This window comes from Acinonyx jubatus, chromosome E3, assembly GCF_027475565.1.
Source record: "Acinonyx jubatus isolate Ajub_Pintada_27869175 chromosome E3, VMU_Ajub_asm_v1.0, whole genome shotgun sequence".
In the NCBI taxonomy this organism is placed as follows: domain Eukaryota; kingdom Metazoa; phylum Chordata; class Mammalia; order Carnivora; family Felidae; genus Acinonyx; species Acinonyx jubatus.
Genome location: NC_069398.1, coordinates 25,155,338 through 25,179,607, shown reverse-complemented (window position 1 = coordinate 25,179,607; position 24,270 = coordinate 25,155,338). Strand labels below are relative to the sequence as shown.

The window sequence follows — 24,270 nt, the reverse complement described above, 5'->3', positions numbered from 1 at the left end:
ACAGAATCCAAAACAGGCTCCAGGCTCAGAGCTGTCAGCACAGAGCCCGACGCGGGGCTCGAACTCACGAACTGTGAGATCATGACCTGAGCCGAAGTCGGACGCTTAACCGACTAAGCCACCCAAGCGCCCCCGAATAAATGTCTTCTGCCATCTCCACTGCCCTGTTTCAGGACCCCCTCATCTCCTGACCAGGCTGTTGACAAGATCCCCTTGCTTGCTCCCCTTTCTATTTGATTCTGTCACTACAGCCAGACGGTTCTTTGGGAAATGCCAGTCTGCTCCTGCTATGCCCTTGCCTAAATCCCCTCCGTAGCACTTTATTGTGTTCAGGGTAGTGTCCAGACTCAGTTTACGAAGCCCTTCTTTATCCGACCCAAACTTAATTTCATGACCTCGTCTCTCTGTGTTTTGCTTCATGCCCTTTGCGCCCTCCGTTGTCAGCCTCCTAACGGATCCCTAAAGGTGCCAGGTCCTTTCTTTGGTGGACCTTCATTCCCGCTGCGCCATCACCTTCCTCCTCTTCTCCATCTGTGAAATCTGTGGCGTCAGATTTCAGCCTGTGGCGTCAGTTCACTGTCATCCCCACCATGGGGAACGCCGTCCTCCCTTCTCTGAGTTTTCTTGGAACCGCACAATACTTCTAACACATTGCCTTGTGTGGGAGGGCTCAGATCTCCTCCATTAGAGCATAAACTCCTTGAGACACTGGCCAGTTTGTTTTGTCTTCCACAGTCTCTGGCATGGTGCCTGGCGTGTGGCAGGTACTTATAAGTGTTTGTTGAATGGATGAATAAAGTTAAGGAGAGCAAGGTTGTCCTCATCCTAAAGAAGAATCATCTAACCAATGCGAGGATGATATGGAACTTCCAGTGCCAACTCAGATCAGCTATTAGCGGCTTCCTTCCATGCTTTGATTTGGAGGAGCTTAAGGGGGCTTCTCAGATAAGGGGTAAGAGATTTCAGTGATTTGAGGATATTTTGGTTATTCATTGGAGGTTAACTGATCACCTCCACATTTAGAATCTTCGAAGGACAATTGTCTGCTTTGCTCATGGATTTGAGACGGGATCAGGACTCTATGGAGACAGCTACGTCTGCTTCATGCGGCATCAGTTGGGGGGGTGGGCTGGGCGGACCAGCTGCAGGATTCACTTCCAAGATGGCGCACTCACATGGTGGGTGGGTTGGTGCTGGCTGCCAGATGGAGCTCTACTGCTGCTGTTGGCTGGGGCCTCAGTTCCTCTTCACGTGGGCATTTCCATGGGATTTCTTGTGCTTTCTCACAAGGTGGTGGCTGGGTTCTGAGAGTATTTCAAGAGACCTGGGTGGAAGCCACTTCTGCTATATTTACTGATCAAGTAAGTCGCTAAGGACAGACCCAAAGGGAGAGGAATTAGACTCCAGCGCTCAATGGGAAAAGGAACAAAAAACATGTCTTGGCATAAAAAAGTGGAAATGGCACGATCATGGCCCATTTTCCAATTTTATTGAAGCAACAGAAGTAATTCCACAGGAGGTCAGCAAGGATGTTCCCGGAATTGCAGAAATATTAAAGGTCTAGAGTCAAACTGCTGGACCTAGGAGCTGGATGAGCTTCCTGGGAAGGGAGTCTGCTTCCCACCAGGGAGAGAATTCAACCATGGATGAGAAAATGCTTTGTAGAGATGTGGCGGAGAGCAAGCTTCCACTGAGAAATGGGATTGGATTGAGGTGAAGGAAATACATTTATCGTATTTGTCCGTTCACTGGGATCATACCATTGGCCTGGTATTCCCGACTCCGATGATCAGGCTCTGGGATTAAGGAGACTGGATGGTGATGGTGCTGATGATAATGGCGGTGATGATGATGATGGTGATAATGGCCAACACCTGGGTAATGTTTACTCTTTGCAGGCACTGTCCTCTGTGTTTTCTCTATATTAAATCTTGCAATCCTCTTAATAACTCAGTAGACATTATTCCTATTCCTATTGTACAGATGAAGAAAGTGAGGCATAGAGAGATTACGTAGCCGGCCCCCAACTTTTCTTAGCCAGATGGTGGAGCTGGATGGCCATCTGGTGGGTGTGCTAGGAAGGTCTCCTGACGGTACAGGATGCGGACCTTCTAGTCCCTCATTTTCAGTCTTTCCCTCATGACGGCGTCCCTGTCTCCCTCTGGGGGTGGCCTTGCTCAGCATATAGCTGGCCTTCTGAAAGCAGAAGTGTAACACTACCAGGAATCTTATGAAAGAAAACGCGAGTGCCGGAGAAGCAGCGGGTGATCCTTTAAGATCTTCCCTGGGCTGCCGAGTGCTGGTTCTGGGGTGTGGGGCCGTTCCGGGTGTCATTCTGAGCTCCCTAGCACGCCTCTTCCTCTTCCGCACACAGTGGTGCCCTTCCCTGAGGCTAGAGCATGGTTTTAGAGCAGCCAGGCCTGCCACATTCTTCTCCGTGCCCCCTGAGCCCCTCAGGTCCCTTTCCACGGGTAGTTCTTGCCCGACAGCTAATTGTTGTGTCATCTTTTACAGTTCCTTCTGCTCATTCGAGGCTGAGTTCAAGAATTTGCTCCCCTGTGGAGCAAATTGTCCCAGCCGGAGTGAGGCCTCCCTCCTTCCTCATTCCATGGTCAGCCCACATCTCTGAGTTAATGATGAGGTCATCTAACTATTCCCTGGGACTTTCTGGCTCTCGCCTGCAAAACTCTCTCCTACAGACGCAGGGACCATCGCTTCCTTGCACCAAATTCCTACCTCCTGGCACAGTGTAGGAACTTCACTGATGTTTTTGATGTTTATTTATTTATTTTGAGGGAGAGAGAGAGAGAGAGAGAGAGAGAGCAAGCGGGGAAGGGCAGAGAGAGAGGGAGAGAGAGAATCCCAAGTTAGCGCGGAGCCCTACATGGGGCTTGAACCCTCAAACAGTGAGATCATAACCTGGGCTGAAATCAAGTATCAGACACTTAACTGACGGAGCCACCCAATTCCCCAGTGTTTTTAAGTAAAAGACCCTTCCAAAGCACAGTATGGTTAGGATTTTCTTGCTCTCAGGTACCCCTCTGGGGGGCATCCACTTGTCGTTAGAGACCGCGACTATGTATTAGAAAAACCAGCTCAACTCGATGTGCCTTCCTGAAGCAATAACTTACTTTTTACAGAGTTCCGACATCTAGAACTCTTTGGCTCTCAAAGCTGGGCACTCATCAGGCTCACTTGGAGGGCTGGAGGAAACAGATCTCAGTGTTTGACTCAGTAGGCGTGGAGTGGGGTTCGAGAACGTTCGTTTCCCACAAGGTCCTGGGCGCTGCTGCCGTGGCGGGTCTGGGACCTCTCTGAGAATCGCTGCTCGGGACTCCACGTCCCAGATGCCACGTAACAGTCACGTTGCCTGGGAGACCAGCCGCCGCTCCTTTGTTTCTAGGATCCACAATGTGTGCAGCCTGCCATTTGCTCCCAACAATGCACAACCAAATTTCTGGTTTTAACAACGACCGTAGGAACCAGAGATGTATCTTGTTGTGGAAAATGTTACCTCCATCACACAAATGCCTTAATGCCACAGCAGTTGAATTGCGCTCTGATCTTTCCTTTTATTAAAACCAGCATTAAAGTACTTGATGCATTCGTGGCAGCCTGGAGAGGAAGAAGACGCTCTGATATTCAGGAAACCAACGAGCATGCAAACAGTGAGCTTTCCAATGTGCTTAGAATAAATGGAGGAATTTCTTTGGGGGAATATACTTTATTCAAAATGTAGATGGCATGTGAAATGTGAATAAATATAAGATCGCTGGTAAAAAATTCCTTTTCCTGAGCTGCCACATGGATAAACTGGAGATTTAAATGTGGGGGACCCCAGGCTCTAGGCAGCTGGAGAGGGAGGAGAATGGGAAGAGGGAAATGATTTCTAAATATCCTTGATCAGCGGCCTCTCCCCGTTTAGGTGTTAGTTGCGGGTCACAGTCGGGCAATAGATTTTTCTTTTACGTCTCTTTCAGGCAAAGATGCCAGGCACCAGAGAAAAGAGGGTGATATGTACGCAGATGAGTTTGCTTTAAAGGGATGTACAGTCTATGCGGGATTTAGATCATCCCACTTGATGTGGGACCCACCAGCCGCTTGGCCCTGGATGAAAATCCCCGGCCCCAGGGGAAACTCAGCCTCACACCAAACCAGTTTCCCAGTCGTCTAGTGAGAGCCTCAGGGTACTGTCTTTCACAGATCTATCAAGCACAAACACTACAGACACACAGAAGCCATGATTGTGAATTCCATCAAAGAAGAGGACCGCCAGCTCAAGAGGACCCCCCACCCCCCCCACAATAGCACGGAACGGGCACTTATATTTCAGGTGCCTCAAACAGATAGGTTCAGTGTCCCTAGATGGATCATGTTCCCTGTAGATGTGCAGCACAGACATATTGGCGGTCTGGGAGTCAGTCAGTCAATCAAGGGAGTGGGGCCCAACGTAGCAGTCTTTGACTCCCGAGCCTCTGTTTTTGGGCAAAACTCTTTGGAAGAAACCAGAAACCTGTTGTGCTAGGTCAAGGGAAAGGGTTATGATGAAGATACAGCAGACAATGCCATGGACGTCTGGCTATAGAAGTAAAATACAGCCAGGGACAGGACTGCCATGTTCGGTTGCGCAAGCTGTGCACTGCACAAGTCCAGAGGCACCACTGCATGGACTGTGATGTGCAAGGTGACCTCCAGAGTTGTGTGACATGGTGGCCCTGCACTGGAGCAGATCTGGAGAGCCAGGGACTGGGGCATCTTTCTCCGTCTATCAGGTTTGAGGTGATTCCTTTAATTTGTGCTCATCTTTGGGTGTCTGCCTTGTTCCTCTCTCTCATCCATCTTCTTTTTACTCCTCTTGCGTGTGGCTCTACACGGTTGCCCATCAGGCTCTCTCTCTACTTCACCTTCTCTCTGCTCCAGCCCCTGCCACTGACTGTCATAAGTCTCTAACTCTTATTCCCAATTTTTGGGAGGGAGAATTTGAGTTCCTGGCTTGGACCTTGCAGTTGCTCAGTCTAAGACCCTTGGAGTCCTCCTTAGTCACTCTCTTTCTCTTTTCACACCATATCCACGCTCCCAGTGATACCAGCACTTGGCCGCACCGTCGCAACATATCCTGAATCTGGTCACTTCTCAGGGTCCCACTGCTATGACCCTGGTCTGATCCGTGTTCTTCTTGTGCTTGGGTTCTAACTACTCCAGCTGTCTCTGCCATTGTCCCCCTTCCTTCTACCCTAAAGAAGCAACCAGAGCGTGCTCAGAGGTCCACAAGCAAGTCAGGCCACAGCCTCAGACCCCCCGACCCCCCTTTGCACTGGCTTTCAGGTTCCTACAGAATCTGGGCCCCGTTCTCTCTCTGCTTCTCCTCCCTCTGGTGTCCTCACTCACCCTCTTCCCACCATATTGGCTTTTCAGTGCTCTTCAAACATGGCAGGCAAACTGTTATCTCAAGGCCTTAGCATTTTCTGTTCCCTCTGCCTGGAATTCTTTTCCTCCAGAAGCTGATGGTGTATTTCCACCATTGTTGGGTCGTTCTTTAAGCATCACCTTTGGGCCTTCCCTGAACCCCGATGTGCAATGACTTCACCCCCATCCTTATTGTCTTTCTTTGCTCTAATTATTTTCTGTAGCATCGTCCATGCTGTTATGCATTAAGACTTTTTAATGTTTATTTATTTTTGAGAGAGAGAGAGAGAGAGAGAGAGACAGTACGAGCGGGGGAGGGGCAGAGAGAGAGGGAGACAGAATCCGAAGCAGGTTCCAGGCTCCGAGCTGTCGGCACAGAGCCCAATGCGGGGCTGGAACTCACAAACTAGGAGATCATGACCTGAGCAGAAGATGGACGCTTCACTGACTGAGCCCCCCAGGTGCCCCGTGCTATTATGCACTTTACTTGCATTTTGTGTATTGTTGGTCCCCTCCTAGCAGAAAGCAAGCTCCATGAAGGCAGAAGGTTTTGTCTCTTTTGTATTCTCAGCACCTACAACCAGTGCCTGGCACTGCATCAGACAAACAAACGAACGAACGTAGAAAGACGAATATATGAATCTAGAAAGTCGTAACTCTCCCGGAAAAGCCGTTTGTTGAGAAAATTCCAGACTCAAAAACATACGCATCATGTTTACGGGTAAACATCTGTGGATTCCTTCCTTCTTTCCCCGGCCTCCCCGCCCTGGCAGGAGGCTTGAATACAAACTGTTGAGTTCGAATGCAGACACCCGGCCATGCAAACTTCTGCCCCTCCAAGTATGGAACCCCGGCCTGGGAACCCGTGTCTGAGTTAGAGGCTCCAGCCCGCACCCCTCTCATTTCACCGGATGTTTCCTGCCCACCACAAGGGTGGCCGCGGGGTTAATTCCCTAGCTTCACCAATTTGTTTTCTCTTTTTATTTTAGATGCGGGTTCAGCTTTCCAGGTAACTTGCTCTCGATTTCCAGAACTCCCCTTCCAGGGCTCCGGCTACGTGAGGGTAGTGAGGTCCCGTGTGAGGTGGGGGTGTTTTCCCCCCCGCCGAAGGAGCCCCAGGAGTCCTTTAAAAGCAGCCTGGAGCCCAAGAGGGAACCTTGCAGTGAGTGGAATCGGACTCTGGCCACACGATGGCACTGTGGTCGTTTCTAAGAGGCGGCGGGTGGCTCAGTTTGAGAAAGCAATTTCCAAATGGTACTCACAGTGGCATTTGAGACCCTGCAGGGAGCGTTAGGAAATGCTAACCCCCGCGCGGTGGGGAGGCAGGGTTGGGGGCAGGCGTGGGCATCTTTGCTGTGGAGGCCAGGCCCGCAGGGAGGCGGGAGCCAGGAGAGGGGCCAAAAAGGAGTGACCGTGCTTCTGGGGGCTGGCGTCCTGCCCGGAGGAGGAGGCTGGGTCTCTGCTTACCCGGGGCTTTCAAGGGCAGATCAGCAACCCCGGGGTGGGGGTGGGGGGGTGGGGGGGTGTGGGAGTTGGCTTCCCCAAACCGGCGGGGGGTAGGAATGATCCTGCAGGTGTTTCCTGCTTTCCTCCTTCTGTGCCCCAGTTGGGTCAGTTATTTAAAATGCGGTTTCAGCCCCCCCCTCCCCCACCCCGCTCGAGGGCCAGACTGTTTTGTTCATCTTGTGGTTTCCCATAATGTCCAGCATGGAACAGAGGCTCCCTGAACCGTTGTCAGACAGATGCCTGACTGATTGAATGAGTGGATCTTGGGTTTGGGGAAAGAATAGTGAAAAGAGAAAAGAGAGAGAGAGGAAAAAAAAGAGTATTTTCAAGGGTCTTCTCATCTTTCTGGGATTTTTGCCATTGTTACTGTTACCACCAAATCCTGGCTCTTGATGGTTTGCAAAGGGCTTTTGCTCGTGTTATTTTGTCCGTCTGCCTGTCCGTCCATGGGCCACCCCACTCCTTGTTTATGCCTCTGTTTGTCCCCGTCACATCCTCCCCGGAATTAGAAGCATTCGGGGACTTGCCCATCTTCCAGCGGGATGGGGATATTTGAGAGCATCCCGCGGTGTGTAGGACAAAGAAAGAGCTTGGTCGATGCCTGTGGAATGCATGGGCACGAGTGCAGCCGTCTTCTCCAAGGGACTACAGTCATCATGACTCTCAATCCTTGCATTTCCTCTTCCAGGGAGAGATTCTGGGGCAGGGTCTATTTTCCAAAGATGGCCACACCAGTACGTATGTTCTGGGGATGTGACCTTGACAGCTCTCCATTGAGAGGTGGTTTCCCTCCCCTTGCAGCCGGACAGACTTTGTCCTTCATTGCCCGGTGAACGAATGCCAAGAAAGCGATGCAGGGCGACTCCTGAGACTGGGTCATCAAGGCAGGAAAAGCAGGTCCCAGGCAGGGAGCCTCTCAACTCGTGTCCTGGGAACCCTGAGCTGACACATAAGACATCCGGTGACCCCGGAGCCTGTATGCGCAAGAGGTCACGAGGAGACAGCCCTGGGAGGAGCCCCTCTGTTCCAGCCCCAACCTGCCAGCTGAGTCCTTGGACACCACGGGGCAGAGATGAGGCGTCCTGTTGTGCTCTGTCCTCGTATCTGACCCAAGGGTTCGAGAACACAAGAAGTGGCAGTTTCTCACCGCTACGCCCTGCGGGTGATTGGGAACGGGACACTTTGTTCCCCACCTCCCCTTCCCTGGTGAGTGAGCAGAGGCCTCACCAGCAGTCAGGCGGGCACTCGGACCCTGCTCTGGACTCCCGGCCTGCTGCGCCTTCCAAAGCGCTTTTCCTGCCTCCACCTGGCACGCTGGAGCCGAAGACGCAGATTCAGTTCAGGGTCACTTGAGGCTGAGGGAAAAGCCTTTGGTCTTGTTCGTACATCAGCGAAGAAGGCAGGAATGTGGGTTCTGGGGTCCGTCTGGGGTCTAGAGAATGAGGGGGGTACTTGGAATCTGGGCTTTCTGGTCCAGGGCGACTCACAACGACTGGTCTGAGGCTCAGTGGCCTTAGGAGCCCCGGCCTGCTCTGGGACCCCCTGAAAGCTGCCTGCCCATCCCTGCCAACCTGCCATCAGCTGGCTTGTGAAGATTCATGACTCCAATGCTGTCGGCACCAGGCGCCACATTGGAGGGTGCAGCCGAGAGGCCACGGGAGCAGGAAAAAGCCACCAGCCACAGAGTTGCTATGAAGACATGGCCGCTACCCATTCATCTTGGCTGTTGACACCCCTTTGGGGAACCTCTCTTAGACCAATTAGTAATCTTGAGGCACGGCAGCCTGGAGACGGGCTTGTCGGTGGATGTTCCCATCAGAGCTGGATTCGGGGACCGCCAGCCCTTCCTGGTGGGAGGGCCACAGCCTCCCAGCGGCTCTGCATAACAAGCTGGTGGGCTCCCCTTCTCCGAGATGAGCAGCGATGTCTCCATCTGGGCTCAGGGGACGTTGACAAGGAGACTTTCCATGGCAACCACAGAAGCGTGATGTTGGCTATGACTTTCAGTCCTGGTGGGCATCAGATACCGCAGGCAGACTTGGCAAGCCCCACAGCCACCGAGAGCTTCGTGGCTGTAAGTCCTGAAGGGTGTCTGCTCCTCAAAGTATGGGTTCCTAGAGAAGTCCCTTTTCCTTTTTTTTTTTTTTTTTAATTTTTTTTTTCAACGTGTATTTATTTTTGGGACAGAGAGAGACAGCGCATGAACGGGGGAGGGGCAGAGAGAGAGGGAGACACAGAATCGGAAACAGGCTCCAGGCTCCGAGCCATCAGCCCAGAGCCTGACGCGGGGCTCGAACTCACGGACCGCGAGATCGTGACCTGAGCTGAAGTCGGACGCTTAACCGACTGCGCCACCCAGGCGCCCTGAGAAGTCCCTTTTTCAAGTCCGGTTTGGACCCCCCAGGTGGAGGCAGTAGCGGTCAGGAGGAGACTTTGATACAGAGAGCAATAATGTAACCTCTATCGAGGAGACTTTGATACAGAGGGCAATAATGTAACCTCTGTCGGCAGTTGTGGTGTGCTGTATGTAGCTTTGACCTTGTTTGTATCGAAATAGCAACGTGGTTGTCTTTGAGGAGGCCGTGATGCCCGCGATTTGCACTGATCGTAATGCTGAGCCATCCGGAAGCCATTGTGTTGTCGGGATGTGTGGTCATCCCAATGTTGTCTTCATGGAGGCTGTGATTTGTCCTGTCCTAATGCTGGCGGACTCTGTGCTGGCAGTGTTAGGGTGGTCACCCCCCTTTGTTCTGTTCTGAATAGTTCAACCTGTGCTTCTCAGACTTTGCAACACATTGCGATTCCTCGGGGCGGGGCGGGGGGGGGGGTCTTGTGAAGCTGTAGGTTCTGATCCAGCAGATCTGGTGTAGGGCGGCGAGTCTACATCTGTAACGACCTCCCAGTGGGACCAGTGCTGCTGGTTCTGTGGACCCCACCCTGAGAAGCAAGGCTTGCCCAGACCAGCACTACCCAACAGAACCTTCCGCAGTGTTGGCGATATTCTATTTCCGCACCGTTCAATATGGCAGCCACCAGCCACGCGTGGCCCCTGAGCACTTGATATGTAACTGGTGTGAACGAGGAGTTGACTTTCCAGTTTTATTTGATTTTCACTGATTAGCGAAAATCGCATGATTAGTGGCTATCGTGTTGGACAAAATAGGTCTTGTACAGTCTGTGCCGTGGTGTGTATGGCAATTCCCCGAGGCCTTGTTAAAACACAGATTGCTGGGCTCCACCCCCAGGAGGTCCGGATTGGGCCCAGAGGATTTGCATCTCTAACAGGCTCCCGGATTGGGCCCCGAGGATTTGCATCTCTAACAGGCTCCCGGGTGACTTCGCTGATGCTGTGGGTTTGCGGATGGCATTCTGAGAACCACGCCATCTGGTAGTCTCTCGTCCCTGAGCATCCCTGCAGGCCAAGAAGCTCTGTGCCTCATCAGTGTTAGATTCGATCCAAACTTACCCCTAGTGGAATCCATCAAGGGATATCTTGTGGGAGGTTGAGGTGGGAGCATGGTTTAGAAACAGATAGAGGGATCCCGAATTAAGGCTGCCCTCCATGAACTCAGAGGCACCTAGCCGGGAGGGACCTTAGAGATGATCTGATTTGTACTCCCAGTTTACAAATGGGGAAACTGAGGCCCAGCCACGCACAGTTGACCGTGAACCCAGCATTAGGACCCAGGTGTCCAGAATCCTAACCCAGCGTGGATGCCTCTATGCCGCACTGCCTCTGTGCCCGAGCTGGGCATGGACTTTGCAGGTGTCACTTGCAGAGAACAGGAACTCTCTTCGGGGATGAGGCAGGGCCCTTGGTGCTGAACTCTCCGGCCAAAAAGAGGAGGCAGCTCTGGGTGCCCTCCCTGGGTCCAGGATTCACCACCCAGAGGCTACAGCACTGTGATTTCTCCCCTCCTTTGCTATCCCTCTGAGAGATTTGGTTGCTTGGCAATTTAGCAGCTGTGGTTACAAAAGAAAAAAAAAAAAAAAAGAGAACAGGGGAACATTGAAATCACTAGTGGCAATGCAATTCTGAGGACCTTATGCACGTATTTCAATAATCTATGGTGTTCTGTTCCCAGTGCTGAACGCGTGAGGACAGATACACCACGGTGACAAAATTGCTGTCATCTATCAAACTCCCGCTGTGAGCCAGACACAGGATCAAGTCCTTTATATTCCCGATCTCATTAAAACTTCACAAAAAGCCTACGAGGTAGATGTTATTGTTACCATTTTTTAGATAGGAAAATGAAGGTCTAGGGTGATTAAGTAAGCAGCCCGGGTCGCACGGCTGGTAAATGGAAGGATGGAGACTTGAATACAGTCTGCCTGCTGCTAAATTCTGGATCTTTCTCACTGTGCCAATGGGATGTAAACTGGAAAGTGCTGTGAGCCCCCTCCCTCTGTCCTGCTTTTGGGGTTGGCTCTTCTGTGCAGTGTCGTCCTCCAGATGTACACCCTGCCTGCCCCAATCCTGCTTAACGTCCAAGAATGAAGACATTTGAAGAATGAACCCTCGGCCTGGCCCTGAGCCAGGGAGCCAGGTGCTTAAGTCTGAATGGTTTTAGTTATAAGTTACAGAAACCGAAATTAAAAGAAAAAAGACACGTTGCTGGCTTGTGTCCCAGGGAAGTTCAAGGGAGATGAATACGGTCTACAGGTATGGTTGGATCCAGGGTTTCAATCCATGAATCATTGGGAGTCTCTCTCTTTTTCATTTCCTGGTTACTTTTCCCCAGGTGGGTTCCTTTCTCAGGCAGCCTCTCCCCATGTGCTGGCCTCCAACAGCTGTGGATTTACATCATCCGTAAAGCTGGGGAATCCTCGGGAAAAGAAAGCAACCTCACCCATCCACAACTGCAGCCAAAGTCCCAAGGATGACTCCCATTGGTTCAGCTCAGGTCATGTGGCCTTCCACCCACCAATCACTGCAGCCAGGGGCACGGAGGCGGCTAGGCAGACCTGAGTCTCGTAACTACTCCAGAAGGTGGGGCTGGGATCGGTCCCATCTGAGCGTTTTCTTTGTAAGTAGGATATATTCTGTTACTGGAAGAAAACATTAAAAAGCCCTCTACGAGTTCTAGCATCTGCTAAGCTGGTCTACACGGTGAATGGAAGGCACCTTCTCTGCCAGTAGAATGGCCTGGAATTGGGTTCCTCCAGGTGTGGTGCTAATTCTGGGTGGTTATTGGAACCTCAGCTCCGTTTAACCTCCGAACTGCATCGTACGTCCTCCGGATGGCAACACGAGCCTCGCCTTCTAGAGTCTCACCACACCCCATAGACCTGGTCACCTGGATTGCTGGCTCTGGGGGGGGGTGGGGAGGGCAGAGGTGTGTGTCCTAACCTCCTGGTTTCAGGGCTTCTCCTTGACCTCTCCTTGGTGGCAGTCCTCCCGAGCCCCCACTATCCCCTGTGAGCAAACCTCCCGCCAGACATTATCAGGGAGAAGTTCCCTGAAGGAACCTGACCTTCACCTTTCAAGGTACCTGGATAATATCTGCTCGGCTGAACATGTCTCTGGGTCGCTCAGAAGTCGAACGTGGCCGTTGTGATCTGCAAGATCCAGATTTTGGCGATCCATTTCTTTGTTCCTTCATTTCTTTATTTTCCCAAGCACTGATTATTGGCAGGCCCTATCAGCCTGCCAGCTGGCATGTCCCCCCTGGGGGACAAGCCAGGCTTCGTGATGATCTCTTGGGTCCTAGCTCCTGGGATGAAGTTCCCGAACCTAATACCCACCACGCTCCCACACTCCTCTTTCTGCCCTGTGATGAGCGTGGCCTTGCTTCCGTGTGCCTTGCCGTTAAAGTGCCCCGATGTAGGGCAGGGATGGTTAGCACGCATGGGGGACGCAGAACAAAGGACAGGCTAGCAAGGACAGCCACCACCTGATTTGGCAGCCTTCTTGGGAAGAAAGGAAAAAGGCACGGGAGGGATGTCAGGTGAGTGGGGACAGGGTGCTTGTGGGGAAAGGGGTTGCTTGCGCATCTTCAAAATATGTATACTGCGTGCATTTAAGCACCGTTACCAAAAGGAACAGCCAACAGATACACATTCAACTAACGCTTTGCCTCTACACCCAGACATGGCGTCATAGTGCTTCCTCTGTGTCAGGTGTGAAGTTCTACGTGTGCTATATATTGGTTTTAGTTCTCGTAAATCACTCTGTGCCAAAGGAGTGAGCCGTCATGGAGTGTCAGGGGCGGGATTTGAACTCAGGTCTCCCTGACCGCTCCCCCCCCCCCCCCCCCCCCCACCAAGCCAAAGGCACCATTTTTGTAAACGCAGCGGCGGAAGAAGCCCTTGAAGATTCTGGGACAAGGAGGGTACTGGAAACTCAGTGGCTGGGCGTGACGTGTGACAGAGGCCGGGGGAGGCTGGCCCCTCACAAGGCGGCCACAGTGGGTCGGTTCTGCACGGAGGCAAGTGACAAGGCACTCCAGTATGGGCTCCGAGGGTTTCCAGTGGACACAATGGGCCATTGAGAGGCTGGGAAGCTTCCTGGAAAGGGGGTGCTGAGTCAGGAGTGGCATCTGAAAAAGGTAACTTTTGCAACTGGGTGCAAGATAGGATTTCAGAGAAGCCGGAGGAGGGTGGTGTTTGGGAGGAAATGGGGGGGCGGAGATGCTATGCGCTGCCTCGATTCTCAGATGAATCTGGACCTTCCAGCTGATGGGGAAGTGGCCTTGACCTCGGCCTCTTTCTTTCCTGCCCCCCCCCCCCCCCCGCCGGCTTCCCTCCAGGAGAGTCCTGGAGGCCTTGGCAAGGGCAGTGAATGCTTCCTTCTCTTGGCAAAGGAGCCGTGGTAGCCGGGTCGTGCCGCGAGGGGCTTTAATTTCTCCCGGACAACAAGGCAAAGTCCTTACAGGCCTGGCTAGCACTTACTTCTGCACAAGTATTTACGAGCTGCGAGACTTAAGATCATAAGGCTCCCATATTGCGTCTTATTTATTTATTCCTTTTAAAGCCCGCAACCGAAGACAATGTTTTCTCCATAAGAGAAACTTCAAAGATCCTGGAGGACAACACAACTAAAAATTATCGAGGGGGGGGCATCGCACACATCCTGAGTAGCGGCGCAAAAGAATGTGCCGAAGCCGGGCCGGTGCCTTCAAAGTGGAAAGATCCCTTTGTTTTTCTATACGGCTTCCCATCAGATGCGGGACCCAAGCTGTTAGCCATTTAGCCGCGGCCATCTGTAGGGCAGGCTCGCCAACCAGATTCTTTTTCATCCAGAGAAGGGCTTTCAGGAACCATTGAAGGCATCTCTGCCCTTAACTAAAAATGTAAAGCCTCCTCCTGGCTGTTGTTGAGGGGCCAGGTGGCCTCATGATCTCCCGTGAGGAGCATGTGGGAGCTATTTAGGGCAGTTACGTAGAGAGACAGAGTGGACGTTCCCGAGAGCTTTGGGCCCGCGTTTACTAGTGGGCTTGGCACGTTTGAACCTGCTGAGCCTCAGTTTGATCACCTGTTAATTGGGATGATGATATCTGCCCAGACGGTTTCATACTTGAAAAGGTCCAATGAAGTCATGTTTCATTTGTGGGGGGGGGGGGGGGAAGGGCGTGCCCCCACATCCCTGCTTTAGAGAGAGGATTTCTGCTTTTCTTTGTTTTCATTCCTTCCCTCGAGAGGGGAGAGGCTTGCCTCATGGGCCAGAGCTTGGAGGCCCTGGATTGGGGTTTAGCAGAGGGTCCATGAATGCTCCAGCATTCCAGCCCCACCTGCCCGACAGAGCCACATGGCCTCAGGGGACCTCATCATGCAGCCAGCTGTGGATGGCCTTGGATGTGGGGTCCGCGGCCCACAGCACACCCATGGGCCAGCTCTGTTGTGAGGGTCCCAAGGTGGACCTCACTGCGCCTTGTGTTTTGGAGGTGACCGGGCACTTTCCTGGTGGGAATCCAATGGCTTTTTTTTTTTTTTTTTTTTAAATATAATGTATTGTCAAATTGGCTTCCATACAACACCCCGTGCTCATCCCAACAGGTGCCCTCCTCCATGCCCATCACCCGCTTTCCCCTCCCCCCCACCCCCATCAACCCTCAGTTTGTTCTTTGTCTTTAAGAGTCTCTTACGGTTTGCCTCCCTCCCTGTCTGTTTGTAACTCCCCCCCGCCCCCAACCCTTCCCCCATGGTCTAGTGTTAAGTTTCTCAAGTTCCACCTATGAGTGAAAACATGTAATATCTTTCCCTGCCTGACATCTCACTCAGCATAACACCCTCCAGTTCCATCCACGTTGCTACAAACGGCCATATTTCATTCTTTCTCATTGCCACGTAGTATTCCATGGTGGAGATAAACCACAACTTCTTTATCCGTTCGTCAGTGGATGGACGTTTAGGCCCTTTCCAGCATCTGGCTATTGTTGAAAGTGCTGCTATAAACATCGGGGTATAAGTGCCCCTGTGCATCAGTACTCCTGTATCCCTTGGGTAAATTCCTAGCAGTGCTATTGCTGGGTCGTGGGGTAGTTCTGTTTTTAATGTTTTGAGGAACCTCCACACTGTTTTCCAGAGCGGCTGCACCCGTGTGCATTCCCACCAACAGGGCAAGAGGGTCCCCGTTTCTCCACATCCTCGCCAGCATCTGTCGTTTCCTGACTTGTTCATTTTCCAGTGGCTCTTTTGGAGCCCAACTGGCTGGTGATCTCTGGGTGAGAAGGAAGGAGTGAGTCTCGGGCTTGTCCCCTATGGGGACAGAAGGCCTTATTCGGGGTTCGTTATGGCATCCATATGGAGGACTGGCTCCTGGCGAAATTGTGAACATTACCAAGTATATTATTGGGCCCCTGGCCTCCTCTTTCTCACTCACGTTTCGTCTTTTCTGCCACTGCTTTCTGGAAGGGCCCTGATGCATTGAAGCCCTGCTTTCGGGAAATACCCGGATGCCAGTCATCTATAGTTTAAAGAGAATTGAAGTTCATGTATCTCTGTCTCCAGTGGATTTGCATTTAAAGCTCAGTGCTCATTACAGAAGGCAAGCCTCAATTATCGGCTAGAAAGATTTCTCAAGAGAGTTCCGGGGAAGGATTCTCTGATATTTTGCCCCTCAGATTTCCCTCTCTGTTTCCTAAGTGGAAAACCGGCCCAGTCCAGTGTCTCTAAGAACACAGGGACTTGATCCTGACACTCCTCTTGGGACACACTTGAAGTCCTTTTAAAGACCTGTCTCTGCTGTTAGTTTTAAGGAAGGAGTCACAGCTGACAGTTTCAGTCTCTCTCTCTCAGCGAATCTTTTGAGATCCGTTTATGTGACCCATTGGCCTCTGAACAGGAAAATCACAGCAGCACGTGACAGCAGCCCCGGAATGGCTGAAAAGTAAAAGAAAGAAATGGTACAGTTAGTTTATCTGTAATTGTTCCTCCAAGAAAGATGGGGCACTGACCGTGTTGAAACAACCAGTTCTACTGGATTAATCCACATTTACTTCGGCCTTACTCTGTGCCAAGCCCTGGGCCTGCCCTCTCTGCCTTTAAGTTTGTATTTATCTGACAAGGGCGCTCTTATCACATCCATTTTTCCGAGGAAGAAACGAAGGGTTAGAGAGATAAGAGCCTGCCCAAGTCCCCCCAGCTGGTAAGAAGTCAGAGATGGGGCACAGGCTCAGGTCTGTCAGAGCTGATGCTTAAGCCTCCGCCCTTGACCATCAGTGGATTTCTCCTCCAGCTTTGCTGATGTGCCAGAAGTTTTACTCAAGCGTGCCTGTGAGTGAGAGAAAATCAACCAGAGTGGCTGAACCAAGCCCAGCGTGTATTTCCCCCACGTAATCGGGAGCTCACAGAGCAATCCGGGGAGGATTCAGGTCCTTCCATCATTCTGCCGCATCATCCCTGGCACGCGTCTTCCGTCCTCGTGGTCACAATGTGGCTGCTGCACTTCACCGCTCTGCACCTGCATTCCAGGCGGAAAGAAGGAGGAAGGGATTTCTTCTTGGTGGGCTTCCTCCTTTGGACCTGGAGGAGCCGGCGTCCCTAGAAAATTTCTGTGTCTGTCTCCTTGTCCAGAGCTATGTCACTGCGTCATTCTTAGCTGAAGTGGAGACTCAAGATAGAAAACAGTTTAGCTTTCTGAAATAGAGGGAGGGAAGAAACCCAGGACCGGGAATAGTCAGGGGAAGCCAACCTACGGTTTCTGCTCAGCTTACGGCATGACTGCATTGCAGAGCCCAGGTTTTCCCTCGAGGGGGAGTTTCTTTAAATGAACACGCTGTGCTGAATCAGCCCCTGCTTTCCTTGGTCCCTTCTGGGGGAGGCATGTATCCTTCTTCTTGTAGACCCAGCCCTGCAGATGCCTGAATCAGCCCCGGAGCACCAGAGGGTGGGGGCAGGCATTGGTCTTGTGGGAGCTGAGGGTTTTTTACGTAGTATTTCGAGGTTAGTCTTTCCCGCCCTCTGCTCCCTGTCAGTCTGGCTAGAAATCTCTGACTTGAATTCAAGTTTCCGGGCCATACGCCCTAGCTGGTTGGACTATGGGGGTCAGGCATCGTCGCTGGGACTTTTCACCTGTAGCCACTCCGCAAAGGTGGGATGGGCCCATCCGCTCCCCAGATTTGGCTCCGATTCTGAGACTGAGGGTGCCATGGGTGTACTAAGAGAATATAAAAGGACTTATTGATCCCCTCATGAGGCCTTCTGGGGGCAGTATCTGCTCTGGCAATGGCATGCGAGACGACCGGCTCGGGGGTTTTATGGTGGTGTCCTGGCCAGCCTGGGTGGCGACAGTTGGGTACAGGACGTCACACACTGGGTGGCTCGGACGACAGAAATTTCCTTGCACAGCTCTGGAGGCTGGGAGGTCCAAGACTGAGGTGCTGGGAGTGAGACCCTGCTTCCTGGCTCGGGGACGATCATCTCCTGGGGGTGTCCTCACGGGGCGGAAGGGGCGAGGGAGCTCCGTGGGGTCTCTTTTACAAGGTCGTGAATCCCATTCACGGGGGGCTCCACCTTCCTGACCGCATCACCTCCCAAAGACCTCCCCTCCAAATAGCATCACCCTGGGGGGTTAGGAATTTTGGGAGGGACTCGATTCAGTCCCCCGCAGGCGGTCGGGGGTGGGACGGAGTGAGAACTCCTGTGCGTCTGTGGGTTGATCTTCCCACCTGTGCCAGAGCGGGGAGGACCTGGGCTTTCTCATCCCAGTGCCCCGATGCGGGGCAGAAGCAGGAAGAGGAACGTGAGTGTAACATCAAAAATGGAACCAGGTTCTTTTTTTTTTTTTTTAAGTGTTTATTTATTTGAGAGACAGAGAGAGAGAGAGAGAGAGAAAGAGCGGGGGAGAGGCAGAGAGAGGGAGACACAGAATCTGAAGCAGGCTCCAGGCTGCGAGCTGTCAGCACAGAGCCTGACGCGGGGCTCGAACTCACAAACCACGAGATCATGACCTGAGCCCAAGTCGGACGCTGAGCCGACAGAGCCACCCGGGCGCCTTGAACCGCATTCTTTATTACCACTGCCCTTGCCCTTGGGCTTCCCTCACGGACCTGGGCTGTGGGCTGGGAGTGGCAATGCCGGGGATGAGGAAGACGCTGCCTCCAGACTGTGAGCGTCACCTCTGCTCGGCCTCGTTCAGCAGGGTCCCGCCCCCTGGGTGGGTTCCCTTGGATCTCTGTGCTCTCCTGAAGCACTTTGCGGTTCACCACAGCCCTGGACCTTGTCCCCTGGGCCTCGGTTAACCCTCCCCGGGCGGACTGGTCTCTTTTTCTTCCAGCTGCTTGGCTGAGACCCCGGCATCACGCACAACCATGTGGTCACAGCTTTTGGGGTTGGTACCTACGTGACTGACCGCAGTCAGGCCGTGCCGTCTGCCGAATTTGAGACCTTTAGCCCTGGCCTCTCCACTAGACCTACAAGTATTTGCATTTAATGAGGAATTGAAACACTGCGTTACCATTCTCCTCCTCCTCTTCCTCCTCCTCCTCCAAGATTTCTTGGGCATCCCTCGATGGTCCTCATCCATAGCGTAGCACGCGGACGCTCAAGAATATGGGTGTCACCTCCTTCCTGAAAGGACTCCCAGTCAGACTGGGCACCCAGAGGTCTCTGCAAACCAGGAGTAAGTCCCAGTGCAGAAGAGCGCCAGGTCACGAGTCCCTAATTTGTGAGTTCTTACCTAATGCTCCCCACATGCCTTCCTTAGAAGGAGGAAACTTTTGATTTTTATTATTTTTTAAAGTTATTTATTTATTTAGAGGGAGCATGCATGAGCGGGGGAGGGGCAGAGAGAGAGAGGGAGTGAGAGAATCCCAGGCAGGCTCCACATTGCGAGCACAGAGCTCAATGTGGGGCTCGATCTCCTGAACCATGAGATCGTGACCTGAGCAGACATCAAGGGTCAGACGCTTAACCGACTGAGCCACCCAGGCATGCCGAGAGGACTTTTTGGATCCTTGTTCCAAAAATCCATTGTGGATGAGTAAACATTTTTATTTTATTTTATTTTATTTTTTAAGTCATGTGTAGCTGACACACAACGTTAACATTAGTTTCAGGTTCCACAACTTTTTTGTTTTTAATTTTTAGAGAGAGAGAGTGCACTAGCTGGGGAGAGGGGCAGAGGGAGAGAGAGAGAGAGAGAGCAAAAGAATTTTAAGCAAGTTCCACACTCAGCAGAAAGCCCGAAATGGGACTCAATCCCACAACCTTGGGATCATGACCTGAGCCAAAACCAAGGGTCAGGCGCTCAGCCAACCGAGCCACCCAGGTGCCCCAATTCGACAAGTTTCTACATTATACTATCCTCTCCACAAATGTAGCTGCGGTCTGTCACCACACAACGCTATTACGATGCCATCGACTGCATTCCCTATGCAGTCTTCCATCCCCGTGACCCTGCTCCTTCTAGAACAGAAGCTGGCATCTCCCTCCCTCCTTCCGGCATTTTGTCTGTCCCCTGACCCTGCTCCCCTCTGCTTGTTCTGGGTGAGCAAGTGTTCTCTCACCTGAAATCAACGTTAGCTATTGCTTTTAGTTTTCGACACCAACTAGTTTTAGGCAAGTCGTTTCACCTCCGTGGGGCTCACAGTTTGCACGTTGGTCTGAAGGCTATCTGTCTGCGTCAGTGTGAGAGCCACTCATTGTGTAACCTTGTAAATTTACATGGCTCTTCTCCCTATGTAAACTCACCGTGTGTGCTCACTCTCCTAAGTGTGCTATTCTCCGTATTTTATAAACAGTACAGAAAAATGAGATTCGGAGAAATCTATCGCCTCTTTCTCTATTATATATGCGAGTATGTGTATATATATATATATATATATATATATATATATATGTATATATATATATATATAGAAAAGGCAGAGCCTGGATTCAGGTCTTTTGGATAATTTTTCAGACCCTGTTGCCTCTCAAAGTTCAGAACAACCGCACGGTACAAGCCAAGCCCACCAGAAATCAAAAGCAAGCCACAACCCTCGGTGCCGTCCGTTGGGACAGCGTGCTGGGAATTCCGTCGGGGTGTCCCCGAGCACCCTGCAAAAGAGGCAGCATTGTTATCAGGTGCTTTGTTTTGCCCCAGCACCGCGCAGGCGGTGGCCCGTGGTCCGCTGTGGAAGAGGGCCTGGCACGGGCTCCAGAAACAGCACCTCATTTTCGAGTGACTTTAGAGCAGGTGCGCATGTAGGATGCAACGTCTCCATCCACTGGACGCCAAGTTCGAGTTCTTCTGCCGGCCGGAGGGGTCTTGGCACTATCCTTGGATGTTGATACGTTTTTGGATAAACACACACACACACACACACACACACACACACACACACACACACACACCCCCCTTTCCCGTTGTTGTTGCCCTATCAGCCTTTAAGTCCTTCTTGGTTACATTCCGTGGTGAGCTGGATCTCTTGATAAAGGAGCTCTGTACAGTGATGACAAGAATTGATTTCCAATTTCCTGCAGAATGACTCTATCATTGCTAGTGACTCAGGCAATTTAGCTCATATTCCAGGCCTGCCTGGGGGTTATAGATCACACTGACAGCTTCCCAGTCACGCAGGAGGTGGATTTTGACAAGATGAGGAAGGAGGCATTTGCAGGGAGTTTTGCACTGGGGGTGGTCAGAAGGGCACAGCTGCCCCTGGGTCTTGGGCCCTGTGGGCGTCCTGTGGGGAGCAGACACATCTCGGGCACGACGGGGAAGCCGGCTGGCGGTCGGGCTTCTAGCGCGCTGCCGGGGACAGCTCTTTCCCCGTCTCCGTAAACTATTCATCCCTGCTCAGCATGAGAACATCCGAAGGCCCAGCCGAAAGACAGAGGGGATCACTTTCCAATAGTTTCCCCCTTTCCAAATACTTAGCGTCCGTCTGTTAAGAGCTAACACCTAGACTGGTCTTTCCCTTTCTCCGTGGACTCTGTTAACAGCAGGTGCAATTCTTTGCATTTACTCATCAGTTCATTTTCATCTGCCAAACCTGCCCTGCTTGTGCCCTGGGTGCCACGGAAATGGCTCTCCCCAAACGCACGTTGAAGGGACACAGACAGTGCTCTGCCCCGACTCCTCCACGCAGAGCGGGACACGGCTACGTGGGGACCAGGATGCCTCTGCTAAAGCCTAATTCACCGAGTCCTCACAGAGACCCTAGGAGGCGGCCTGTTGCTATTTCTAGTTTGCAGATGTGGAAAGCAAGTCACAGAGGAGCGGTCCCACAAACAGAGTGGCAGAGCAGAGATTTGAACTCGGGCCCTTGGGAAACAGTCCGTGCTCTTAAGCGCTGCACTATATCCCTCACGAACGATGGATAAAGCAGATGATTTTTCTGTCTAGTGGGTTGAATGGAACCCCTAGAGACTCCCAATCGCCTTGCTTTTTTTTTTGTTGTTGTTTTTTAAGGAGGTTTCACGCCCAACATGGAGCCCAACACAGGGCTTGAACTTGTGACCCTGAGATCAAGACCTGGGCTGAGATCAAGAATCGTACACTTGACCCAATGAGCCACCCAGGCGCCCCCAATTGCCCTGCTTTTATAAATACTTTATCAAAGTCTTTGACAGCACGGGTAATCACTGGAGTTCTGGGAACTGAGCACACACACGTGTGTGTGCAAATGTGAGTACGCATGGACACGCACGCATGCATGCACATCCATGTTCATGCAAACGCGCGCGCGCGCACACACACACACACACACACACACACACACACGCCCAAAGGACGTAGCTCGAGAAACCACAGCAGCAAGGTTAAGACACAGCTCTATGGAACAGACACGCCGATTTCTCTCTAGTCATTTGGCCCAGAAAATAGTTATTTAGAAATCACTGTCGAGCTACTTTCCAAGCCGATGCTCAGCTTGACCGACGCAGCAAGGAAGCTGACTGACCCAGTGTATTCTGAGACCCGCCTGTGAGCCGGGGGCTGTGCTGGGCTCCTTCGCGGATGTTATAACGGGCTGACGTCCACAACACTTTACTGTGAGGACCATGTCCCCGTTTTACCGTTGGAGAGACTGAGGCTCAGGCAGACGTCTCTGGATCATAGAACTAGCAAGGGACAGGACAGGATTCAAACACACGCCTCGCGGCACAACACTTCCTCCCAGAATAATACAGGTGCTTCCCATGTGTGTGCTGTTGGTCATTTTTATTTTATTTTTATTTTATTTTATTTTATTTTATTTTATTTTATTTTATTTTATTTTATTTTATTTTATTTTATTTTATTCTATTCTATTCTATTTTTTTTAAAGTTTATGTATTTATTTTGAGGGAGAGATCGAGAAAGGGCAGAGACACAGAGAGAGAGAGAGTATCCCAAGCAGGCTCTGCACCATCAGCACAGAGCCCGACATGGGGCTCGAACTCCTAAACCATGAGATCATGACGTGAGCTGAAATCAAGAGTCCGACGCTTAACTGACTGAGCCCCCCAGGCGCCCCCTGTCGGTCATTATTTTAATCTGACAAATTGACTCTCTTGCAGACAGACCCAAGCGCCTGATTCCCGTTGTGAGAACCTGGCCTGTGACCGGAAGAGGTCCCAACTGAGGTCCTGGCCTTGGCCCCCATTTCTCCTCCGAGTCAAGACCGCCACGTGGGCTCTGCCCCCACCATCCAGCGGCTTCTCTGTGGGGATCTGTTTGCTGGATCTGCTCCCTCCCCCACGCCCTTTGAGGCACCGCATCGAAGGCTGCCAGTCACGTCGTGGTCGTCGTCGTCTCTCATTAATGCTTCGGAGGACGAACGAGACAATATAATCGCTCTCTGCACACCTGTCAGGTAGGTGCTGCGTTAGGCAGAATGTTTGAGGTTGTTTTCAGTTCTGATCAAAGTGATTGAAACAGATGTATCTCGCGAGTCTTATTAAATGGCAGGGAAGACTGCTCATCAGACATCTGACTGGTCCCGCGAATTCTTTGTATGCAGACGATGTTGCTTTTTTCCCCTTAGATAAACAAGTGTTTAGTTTTCTGATCGATACTTAAGATTGGGCAAGCTGGAGGAGAATCCATTTAATCCCAGACATGATGGCAATGGCCTGTTGTGATGCTCTCCTGATACAGAGTTTAGAAGTAATTGCTCCCTTTGACAAAGAGAAACATTATCTGCTTCGCATTCATTCACTTGTTTATTTATGTATTCAATAAATATTGACTGGGTACCTATCACATCTCGTATTAGGTATTAGAATGTTCTAGTGATGAATCTGGCATGGTTCTTGCTTCCCGGAAGCCCACAGGCTGGGGCGGGGAGAGAAGCAAATACACAAACAATTACAGCCGAAGCACAGTAGGTGGATTACTCGTTCATGTAATGTTTACAGACACGTGTGGCTGTGTCAGAAAATGGTGATCACTGGAGCCACGGGGTGCGGGCCGGACCTCGTGACTCTCTTTTAATAAATAGACTCTGGGGTGTCACTGCCAAAATGGGGGTACTCTTAGGGGTTCATTTGTGTCCCCCTGTGCCCCCTCCCCCCAGAAACATAAAGGTATGATGAAGGCTTACCCCCAGGTTCCACAGAACGTAGTGTCTTTCTTTGGAAATAGGGTCTTTGCACACAAGGTCAGGTAAAGAGAAGGTCGTTAGGGTGGGCTCTAATCCAGTAGGACTGGTGTCCTTATACAAATGAGGACTATGGACACAGAGGCAGACATACTCACAGGGGAGCCCGAGGTGAGCATGAAGGCAGAGGTGAGGTGATGGGTCGATGAGGTAAGGAACCCCAAAGATTGCCAGCAGAGCACCAGAAGCCAGTGGGGAGGCATGGAACAGATTCTCCTCGCAGCCCTCGGAAGAAACCAGCCCGGCTCACACCTTGATCTGGAGCTGTCAGCCTCTGGAACCATGACGATGCGTTTCTGTGGTATTTGCAACGGCGGCCCAAGCAGGCAAATATGGTTACAGACAGTCT

General features: G+C 51.7%; 1 protein-coding gene across 4 annotated transcripts in view; it reads left to right on the top strand.

Moving 5' to 3' along the window:
• The window catches only part of LOC113594491 (uncharacterized), a 563,365-nt gene that overhangs the window by 96,303 nt on the left and 442,792 nt on the right, over positions 1 to 24,270 (top strand). For 3 of the 4 annotated variants that reach the window (XR_008294754.1, XR_008294752.1, XR_008294753.1), the window contains one exon: positions 22,840 to 23,135. Coding sequence is in view for 1 of the 4 variants with exons in the window: in XM_053213785.1 (XP_053069760.1) it covers positions 22,840 to 22,857 (18 nt within the window). In the remaining 3 variants the exon portion in view is untranslated. Of the gene's footprint in view, positions 1 to 22,839; positions 23,764 to 24,270 lie in introns of those variants that run through there. The other variant, XM_053213785.1, reaches the window with a different exon arrangement.